The 10,995-nt window shown below is 39.3% G+C and overlaps 1 protein-coding gene across 1 annotated transcript in view; it reads left to right on the forward strand.

The window, feature by feature from the left end:
* The window catches only part of SATB1 (SATB homeobox 1), an 80,271-nt gene extending 69,562 nt beyond the window's left edge, over window positions 1-10,709 (forward strand). Inside the window, exons 10-12 of the mRNA XM_077750916.1 lie at window positions 4,309-4,512; window positions 5,101-5,276; window positions 6,852-10,709. Of these exons, the coding sequence (XP_077607042.1) occupies window positions 4,309-4,512; window positions 5,101-5,276; window positions 6,852-7,212 (741 nt within the window). The 3' untranslated portion in view covers window positions 7,213-10,709. The remainder of the gene's footprint in view (window positions 1-4,308; window positions 4,513-5,100; window positions 5,277-6,851) is intronic.
* The last annotated feature ends 286 nt before the right edge of the window (window positions 10,710-10,995 follow it).

Consider the following 10,995-nt stretch of genomic DNA (forward strand, 5'->3'; position numbering starts at 1 on the left):
CTCCCCCCCCACCCCCCCAATCTTACTTTTTTTTTTAATAGATCCCTCACCAAAACCAGTCGGAAGGATGTTATTTATCTCATGCAGTCTGAGCTTTAGCATCTTCACCGTTTTCTTGCTTATGGTAGCAAGACATTTGCAGATGGTTCTTGGTTACTATAAAGTACATAACAGTATTTCCTTTGTGGCAGATGGATTTAAGACTTTTAGTTCTCAATAAATGTAGGTTTACAATACATAACTTTACAGGATTTGTGTTGTATATAACAGGTTTGAACATATTATCTCAGAATTCATCTGCATGGCATTTTCAGCTTATTCAGGGTTCATGCCAGTTTTTTTAAGTAATAGGGGAGCGCTGTGATTGATCGCAACAGCTCAAGGCGTGATTTCGAATAGAAACAAAGGGTTTAGAACAGAAGGTGTCAAATTAAACTTTGTCAGTTTGAAAAGTAGTAACATCCTGAAAGTTTTACTAATTTATTTACATGTGGCCACTGTTTATATTTTGCCCTCTTTATATGCAGTGTAATGTTGCTTGGCAAATTTACTACACTTAAAGTTTAGCTTGTTCCTTGTACCATTTTAGTTCTCTGAGAATGGATTGGTCTTATTATTTTGAGGCTGTTACACTCCCGTCTTCCCTACCGTACGGAACGGTTGTGATCGAATTTGATTTGGGGAGTAGCTCACCACTCCTGCCTCATGTCTGACAGTATTTCAAGTCCCAGAGACCTCACTTAAAAATGTAATCATGTTCACATTTTGCAACAAAGTACTGCATTTCATTCCTTGTCTCTCCTCTACCCAGCAGATCTATACATTTATCATTTAAAAACCCATACAGTGCTTAGGGGAATTAGCATTATTTGTCAGATATTACAATATTCTGACATGTTGATTGTCTTACCAAGTTTGTTGGCTCTAACAGTATCACTTGTGGAAAAGTGACCTAGAAAAAGGTATTGGGGAATTAGAAGGCATTTGGCTTTTTTAGTCACTTTGCACAAAACCTAGATCAGATTACTGTCATCATTAGTAGAGTCTCAATCGATAGGATTTGAGGTGGTCCGACTATTCCAAGGCATTTAAATAGTATTAGAATAAATTAATCTTATTTTTGCCAGTGTAAATTGGGAATGAGCCAGCTTCTCTGCTGACAAAGAACGAGCGTGTCAAAATGTCTGTTTTCCATTATTTTTCAAGAGATACACACATCAAGAAATTCACTCCCCCTTTCTAATTTTTTTTTTCTTTTTGGAATACCCTTGTAGAACTAACAGTTCCCAGCTGCACCGTTAAATATTTTTCTAAGAAGCATCTGATTTCAGTCTCTTAAAATCATCATGTCTCTTGAAAGGCTAGCAGAGACATGCTTCAAACTTATAATTCATCAAATTATTTTTAGATAAGGAATTAGAAGTATTATTTAAGGGCAGAGGTTAATAGCAAACTACTGGAAATGTTATGGTAGTCATGGGCAATTAATAAAAATAAGGATCCATCTCATAAGTATAGAGACACAGAAGTGACAATATGAGCAAAATATTTGTTGAATGAGTCAGGGCTCTTTTTCTGAAATATTTGTTAAACCAGCATGAGTGTGATTGTTTAGGAATTAGCTATCATTATTAGCCATTTTAAAAGAACTAATGATTTTCTTTTCCAAAGAACATCTGTGATCCACATGTTTTTTCACATATATCCGAGTGCTTACTGATCTGTGTTACTTTAAAAAGTTTTTCTAAAGGATTGGAAAAATTATTGGAGTTGTTCAGCTCTCTCCAAGAAGCTTTTCTTACATGAATTATTCTTAATTTAACTTTTCGCAATTTTAGTTACAGACATTTCTATTAAAAAAAAAAAAAAACTTAGATAATCTAAGATACTCGATGTTAGCACTTAGTGCGATAGTATATAATACTAGCTAAGCACAGACCTCCCCCCAAAACCCAACTTCTCTATTCTGTTAATGAGCCCTCTAACATCTTGAAAGATACATAGAATTGCAGCAGTTTGCTCCGCGTGGGCATGGGGGTTGCTGTGCGTGGGCATGGGGGTTGCTGTAGCTGAAGAATGGAGGAGAAAAGCCATCTCAACCATAGTTAATATTCAAGCCTACAGGAAGATATATATCTAAAACCTGCACAGCATCAAAACTTCGAGGTAAAGTATAAAGAAATAGCTGAGATGTAGGAAAATAGAAAATAGTTTCATGGCTCAATCCAGATAGCAAATATTTGCCAATAAGAGCTAAATAAATATCTGCAGGGCACATATGCAAGTGGGTCTCAAATACCTCAAATACTCAAATACAGTTTGAGAGTTAATATTATACTCATATAAATAGAGTGAAAATATGACACATCATCATATTTTTCTGGAAATAAACATAGAATTGCCATGGTTAGAAAAGAAGCATATCCCGTGACATTCTCATCACAATTACTACTTTTTTAACTAATATTCTTGCAGGTAAATCTTCAGTTTACTGCCTGCTCTCTTAGGCTTGAATTATGCATTCAGGGCCACTGAATGAGTGCACGATTGCATGACCTTCCCCTTGTACGTATCTGTTTAATTTAAAGACCTGTTGAGTAGAGAAACAAATGTCTTAGAAAAAATAGATCTCATGAGATTTAGCAACAGCCACTCATCCTTGGCTGGTTAGTGGGTAGGTCTTGGGAAGCTAATGTTATCAGCTCTCTATCTTTTCTTTTAAATTCTCTCAAATAGGCCATTTTGGAAAGAATGGGCCTTGTTTCTTTTCGCTGTATATTGCAGTTAGAAGGGGAAGGGGAATTTTCTCCAGTAGTTCAGTATGGGACGAAGGGAGAAAAGTCACACCATTCTCTGATCTCACCCCCATACAACAGCAACAGCACACAAAAAAACCTCTCCTTGGCTAGTTCTAAAAATCAGATGATAAAGAAATTGTGCTTTTTCCACTCCCGTCCAACTAAGTTACTTGGAATGTCCCAGAAATCCCCTCACTTAGGTCAAGTCCCTAAAGCAGAGCCTAAGACAGGAATCGGGTGTCTAGGATTTTATGAGACCTGAACGGCGTGAGAGAGGATAGGGATGAGGCAGGGTCCAGTAAGCATATGGTCTCGGGTAGTCCGTGTTGATGGGGAAGGGAGCAAGAAGAATGGGGAGGGCCATCTCTCTTGAGTAAATTGAAGGGTTGCGTGAATGGTCACTTGAGGGGAAGAAGGCAGGAACGTTGTACCGCTGGGTCAGCCAACCACTGGCCACCCCAGGGTGAGGGGGTCAGTGGGGACTCGGAGTACCTGTCCTGGCATCTCCAGGTGCGATGACTCCAAACATCGTCCCAGAGAAGAGTGTGGCTCTGAGCTGTTAGCAGGCAGCACGGCCACTGGGGTGATTGCCTTGCTGGTGAAGGGGCTCGGGCGGGACAACCCCATTGCCTAGTGTCCATCACCACAGCCAAGATGAAGAACGTTTGGGATGGTGGTTAGAAAATGTTAGACAATGTACTTTGTTGGACCACTTGGTTTCTGACCGATAATCTGAGGATCAAAAATGGAACTTTAGGGGAGGCATCAGAGAGGTTCTGGTTTTGGCCTTCATTGGACATTTGCCTCTCTCAGCTAAGGAAATCTTTTAAAATTCTCGCCTGATGAATCCTATGTTGCACACTGCAATGGGCAGAAAAAAGCAGGCCCCAAGATATCTTTCTGGAAGGCTGTTTCTGGGAGAATTCTGCTCATACCCATTCTGATCACTGTGTTTTACACTAGACAGCGTTCTTGCTCACACTACTGCACGTGTCTGTTCTCTCTCTCTCTCACACACACACACACACACAAATATTTACACATAGGTTCCTTCTTCATACAAAAATTATAAACTTGAGGAATCCTTTTAGAAAAAAAAAATACTATTGTAAAAATCTGCCCGATCTCTAAATACCTTGAGGATCTCAGATGGCCGGCTGCTCATCAGACAAGAAAGTTGGGCAAGACTAGAAGCACACTCAACTCGACTTTTCTCATGCTTCGTATGTTGCAGTGTCTGTGGTAAATGTGTCTTGCCCTTGGAATCTAAAAAAATATGACCCTCCTTTGAGATGCAAATCTGAACATTTATTAGAAACAGAGCCTGCCTCCCTGACAGCTACAGCTATTCCTTCTTAACAGGTTAAAGAAAAATTTTTTTAAAGCAGGTTGGAGTGTTTTGAGCTCATGAAAAAAAGTTAACTTCACAGGGTCTTTTCTTTTTCGCTCTTAACGGAACATCTCAGCCTCCCACAGGCAGGAACTGACTTATTATGCCCTTGTCTCTAAGGGGTGGCTGTGTGAGCTGTTACGCTGGAAAGAAGATCCCTCTCCAGAAAACAGGACCCTGTGGGAGAACCTCTCCATGATCCGAAGGTTCCTCAGTCTTCCTCAGCCAGAACGTGACGCCATTTATGAACAGGAGAGCAACGCGGTGCATCACCATGGCGACAGGCCGCCCCACATTATCCATGTTCCAGCAGAGCAGATTCAGGTTCGTTTACCTTGGCCAATTCAATATCGCACTAAGTAAATAGAGCTTTACACTTAGCAGGGAAATTAGCGTTTCTCTTCTTCCCGCCAGTCTAAACATAGGCTTTAGCGAGAGAGAACAGTACACTGCCATCTTGCTCAGGGGAGTAAAGGGAAAATTAACACACTTTTTCCGACATGTGTATTGTGTTCCTCTTCCCTCGTCTCCCCACCCACAAAGTGGCAGGGACCCCCTTTTGACACGTCTTGTGTGTCACTCACTTTGGCAAGTGTGCTTTGTTAGAGTTGGGTGGTTTTGTGTGTAAGAGCTCAAATTTTGCTTTTGTTTTTTGAAAATCAGAATCAAAAAAAAAAAAACCAAACCCCACTATTCTTTAGTGACGACCAATACTGCCCTTTAGGAAAGGAATTCCTGTAGAGGAGGTTTATGCAATCACAACTCGGATGCTGTCCAGAGCAAGGAGGGGAGGGAAACCTAACTGGAATCTTGCTTCCGACTCCTTGGCCCTTCCTTCACCTTGTAGCATCTCCCCACACCCTCACAGAACACAGGTTAGGGGTGAGTCATGTCTGTTTGTCTTTCCTTTAGAGCCCCTCTCCCACCACCCTTGGGAAAGGAGAGTCTAGAGGCGTTTTCTTACCAGGCCTGCTGACCCCTGCACCGTGGCTCGGTGCTGCTCCTCAGGTGAGCGGGCACAAGTTAACCTATGCCAGCAAGAGGGGGTGGCGTCAAGACCGGCTCCCTTGGTCTGGATTTTCAGACTTGCAGAGGACATACTAACCATGGTGGTGGCCAACGGCCACTGGGCCAGCGGAGTCAGCCGTGCACCGAGCTGGCCATGTCATGGGACTAGTCTCCATAACTCCCCTATGAAGTTAGATGGGGAAGCTCTGGGATCAGGTCGGTGCCTTATGGCCTTGATTTCTAAGGAAGCATGTTGAACGAACTTGCTGTATGACTTACTTCTGTTTAATCTAAGGGGATGGTTTTAGCTTTCCCCTTTAAGAGAAAATCCCATTGCTTTCCAGGGCCCTTAAATTCTACTGTCTTTGTTGAATCACCTGCATTACTTCTTGGTATTGCTGTGGAAAATATATGTCTGTGTGTGTGTGTGTGTATACACACACACCCTGCTAAAAACAATAATAGGGCTATCCATCCACTAGGAAAAAAAAATCCCTGAGTGTGTATTAAAGATAAATTGGAAAACAGAATCCCTTAGGATATCAAGCACTAAAATAATCATGAAAGCCTGAAAAACTTACTGTTTAGCAAAAACAGGGGAAAAAAAGAAAGGTATATGTTAAGTAATAAAAATAGTACTTGTTTGAAAATGCAAATTGTTTTTAATAAAATTGTTTCTTAGGGGGATAAAAGGAAATACTTAGGCTCGGTATAAGTGTTCTAATAGTTCGGTGCTTACTCAGGTCGATTTGCTTTGATGATAAGAATTATGGATATAGCGTATACAGTGCGTCATGTGTCATACATTTGTTATGTATAATTGTGTATGGAAATTACAGCACATATACAGACACTAATTACGAAAAAGTGTCTGTGTACACTAAATTTAAACCCTAATCACATCTCCGTTTACTATCGACAAAACAGTTTGCTAGCCGTTGTACGGCGGAACAAACCTTTATTTTTCGGTAAGAAAAAAAAAACCAACTTGCAGTGTCAGCCGAGTGCAATTTGGTAAGAAATTGTGTGTCTATTACATCGGAACTGACTGGTAGGAAACTCACAAAAGTGAGAATCCCAGAAATCCTTTGGAGTCGTAAGGGATAGTGCCGAAGAAGAGCAGACGGTTTATCCATTTTATTTGGCATTTAAATAAGACTTTACGTTCTTGCTCCATGGTTTAGCCAGGGATGACATGGGGCGAAAACGCGTTTCTTTCCCCGAGGCTGTGTAGCTCCCCTGTCTAAAATGCCTTTGAACTCCTTACTCCTCAATCTTCACTTTCAATCTTTGTTAATTATTTACATCATAATTTGCTTTGCTGTCTTCGCCTTTGATGCGTATCCTTCTGGTGAAGTTCACGGCTATTTCAGCGCGCTGACTTTTCACTTCCGTGAGCCAGACTGAAAATGAAGGGCCGGGGGGCTCCCCTGACCTCGGATCATGCGGCCAGTGGCTGCCTCCAAAACCCGAGTAACGCCTCCCCTCCTGGTCCTTATCATTTTTACTCCCCCTCCCCCTCCCCCATGCCGTGGGTCATTGAGCCACCCACCCGCTTTTTGTCCTGAATCTCATCCCCCTTGGAGAAGCTACAGGTGGGATTCTGAGCCACCCGCTTCCTCCTCCTAGATGGCTTCTGGCCCTCCGGGGAGAAGGNCCCGGCCGCGAACAAAGATTTCCGTGGAAGCGCTGGGCATCCTCCAGAGCTTCATCCAAGACGTGGGCCTGTACCCGGACGAAGAGGCCATCCAGACTCTGTCCGCGCAGCTTGACCTTCCCAAGTACACCATCATCAAGTTCTTTCAGAACCAGCGGTACTATCTCAAGCACCATGGCAAACTGAAGGACAACTCCGGCTTGGAGGTGGATGTGGCCGAATACAAGGAAGAGGAGTTGCTGAAGGATTTGGAAGAGAGCGTCCAAGACAAAAATGCTAACACCCTTTTCTCGGTGAAGCTAGAAGAAGAGCTGTCGGTGGAAGGAAACACAGACATTAACACTGACTTGAAAGACTGAGATCGAAGTATTATTTTCATTCAACAGTGCCACTGGTATTTACTAACGACGTGACAAGTCCACCTTGTATTCTCGCAGAAAACCTTCGTTGTTCATTGTTTGGCCAATGAATCTTCAGAAACTTGCACAAACAGGAAAGTTGAGAGCGGATAATACAGACTGCACTAAATGTTTTACTCTGTTTTACAAACTGCTTGGCAGCCCCAGGTGAAGCATCGAGGATTGTTTGGTATGAAAAGTTAAAATTTGTGTTCACGGGACGCATCAAGATGCGGACCCGTTAGCATGATACCGGTGATTTTTTTTTTTAAAAAAAAAATTATTATTCTGGAGCCTCAAACAAGCATTATAACTTCTGTGATTATTATTTCCTTCCTTTAATTATTTCTGTAACACTCCACACTGATCTTTGGAAACTCGCCCCTTATTTTAAAAAAAAAGAAAAAAAAGAGTTTGTTACTCTATTGTATGTTACAAAAGAACTATAGACTGTGGAATGCAGTTTAAAGATGACATATGCCAACAAATGCCTTGTATTATATGGCACTGCCGTAATTCAAATTTGTTTTTATTTTGGAAATAAAAGTTCACTGTAATTTTTTTTCATTCTCATTGTTACATGATTTTTTAAAAAAACGAAAAGAAAATGTGAAACACAATTTAGTCCTCATTATTTATTTGTAGATCCTGCAGCATCATGTTGTAATTAATTTTTTGGAAGTTTCCGTTAAGTGTAATATTGCTTCTCTTGTTACCATACTGATTCTTTTCTATTTATAAATGTATTTTGATGGGCAGTAAAACAAAGTGTCTTAAAAGTTTTAAATAGAGAAAATGTGCTTTACACAGTTGCCTATAAAAAGTGCTCTATGTTATCCAAGCAATTCATACTATAAGCTTCACTCTTATTGTTGTATGCAATTTTTACTATCATGCAAATAAGCTTAGGTAAATAAAACTAATAGATCACCTTAGAAAATTATGCAATTAATGTGAAAATAATTGATGTTTGCAATGTGTCTTCCTTTGGTTTACAATCAATTTTAAAGCTACATCTGTATAAAATTTCTGTATAAAGGTGTATTTCTTTTTTATGAGTTTATGGCTATGAAAACACCAGCTATTTTGTTACAGCTGGCTGTTTTTATAAGTGTATCACAATTTTCTTTATGCAGAAATGTTCTGATTAGGAGTGGTCATTGACTGTAACTACACAATTAAAATTGTTTGTATGGTATGACATGGTAGGGTTTGTCTGCTTATGTGAAGTAACTTTACAGAGTCAAAGATGGCCCTCTCAGTTAGGTGCATGTTACTATTTTCTTGACGATATTTTACTGATTTTATAAAGAGCAATCGAAAAGTCACTTGAAACACTGTAAATTTAAATCAGAAGCCTGTGGTCATTTTTTTAAGTTTTAACAACGAAGACCATAACCTGTTTTCTGGTTAATATTTTGCCTAATAAACAGAGATAGCAGAATGGTCAGATGACCTGCCAACAAAAGCATAAATCTAGTCACTAGGAGTTAGGCGCTTAGAATGAATTCATCCTCATTTATTTCACAGTATTTAATTATGGCGACACTTTTTTTAAGCTAATGTATAAATATGTTAAAGGCCTTTAACAGTAACATTAAGTAGGGAAAAAATGGATCTTCTGTATAAAAACCTCATAGTAAGCAATGTATTTTTTTAAGTTATAAGTGGAATATAAGTTAATGACTCTGAGCTCATTTGATTATGTATGTCCTAACTATAGGAACTAAATGAAGAAAATAAGAATAACACACCTGGAATTTAAACACAGTCTTCAAAATTCTCGCAACTTAAAAGCTCTGTAAACTCCCAAGATCGAAAATGAGATGTGCTAATGGCCGTGGAAAGGATTGAGGCCAGTGTTGCAGTTTTTGATTATTATTATTTTGTTTGTATTCACTTCATCTTTGGCTGCTTTTTAAGGTTTCCTAGATGTTAACGGGGGTATCTGTCTGGGTTCCTTGATGGTTGGTTCTGAAATTGTCCAATCTCTTCACGCCTGACATTTTTCCAGGCCCCGATGAGCTCATTGGTACGCAACTGGGCTGCTTTGATGTTGAACTTTTACTTAAGAAACAAAAATGGCATCATTGAAGACTCCCAATTCAGCTGTAAAAAGTACTATTTACTTTTGAAGCACAGCTGAACTGCTTCGAAGGCAGCTGGTTTGCTCTTAAAATTGTATTGAAAAAGTTCTTTTTATTAAATGAGAAGACAACTTTTAAACATTTCTTGCTCAGAGTTCAGCAAATCATTTGAGCAAACGGAATTTGAATTAATAAGATAGAAACTAGATGTCATGTATTTAAAAAAATGAAGAAATAGATACAAGTATGCCATAAAGTTTTTTACAAAATCCTTTCTCCCTCCTTTTTCCCTCTGAGTTTATGGGGGGGAAGCTAGAGCAAAGTGTAGACTCTTATTTTATTTTTTTAACCAGCCCAACAGAATATAAGGTGCCAGAAATTTACTATTTTTAGAACGAAAAATTGGGTTGCGAATACGATTTTGCCATTCCCGGTAACCTAATTTCTTTCGAAATAACATTTTGAATGAGTTGATGAGTGTGTGTAAGAAATCAATACAATACTAATAAAATTCTCACTTAGACCCTTAAGCAGCATAATCTTACTAACACGATATTTTAAACCAAAAATAAAAATAAAAAGCACATAGTAAAAAAGAGTGATGGTCATGATGGAGTGAGCAAAATTGTTTTCAGGGAAGATAGCACAGTTCGAGATGGATTCGTTTGGGTGATCTTCCACATTGCTCCCCTCATGTTTCGCATTGTTACTCCCAGTCCTCCTCCTACCAGTGGCTATGGGGAAAACTCCTTGACCAAGCTTCATTGTGTCCGAGTATTTCAGAAACTTTTAAAAGCTGGGCATGACATCGCGCTTTGTGCTGTTAACACCTTAGCAGAGTCAGGTAGTTTACGGGTAATATTCAACCTTGTGCATCTCAATCTGTCATGGATTCCTTCCCTCAGCACTTTGCCACTAATTTGTATTACACTCTGTGGCCATATAATACTTGCACATTATGCAAAAAATAATGTTGACAGTATCTCCTTGGCACGTAATATGCAGAGTTGACACATAACCTTTGAAAACCAAGGTACCTAATATGTGTGCCCTACTTGTATGGGACTTGGCTAGAAAGTCTGTACATATTATGTATAAAATGTGTATTGATTAATATTTAGTCCTAAGGAATTCTGAGCTAAAAAGAAGTGTTCTTTTTTTTTTTTCCAAGTAGTGATATCTATATCTAACTGTGCTTATCTAAAATATATAGCTTGAGTAGAAGACATTTTCAAAATGGTTCAACATTGAGTAAAAATGACAATCCCATACATTCCACTATTAAATTCTGCCCTTTTCCCTGTTGTTATCATCAGCTAATATTAAGGTCCTTGATTGTCACGATATTATCAATAAATGAGGTATTCTGAACTGCCTGGTGATATTTTCAAAACAAGCAAAATGTGTATACCCTATTACACAGCCCCCCAAATAGGACTGTCTTGCTAAACCAAGCCAAAAATTTGCATGATGGTGTGGAAACCAACGAAGGTCCAAAACTATTAATCACATTCAAAATATCAGAATATACTGAAAACTATAGTCTATCTTACAAATAAGCATTTTCGACTTTTAAAGGGGGCATAATATGGATCCAGTGTTTCTTCCAAGGCAATCCTTTTAATGTAAATACTAAATACTTGCATGTCTTTCGACA

This window comes from Crocuta crocuta, unplaced genomic scaffold, assembly GCF_008692635.1.
Source record: "Crocuta crocuta isolate KB4526 unplaced genomic scaffold, BGI_CrCroc_1.0 scaffold279, whole genome shotgun sequence".
NCBI lineage: Eukaryota > Metazoa > Chordata > Mammalia > Carnivora > Hyaenidae > Crocuta > Crocuta crocuta.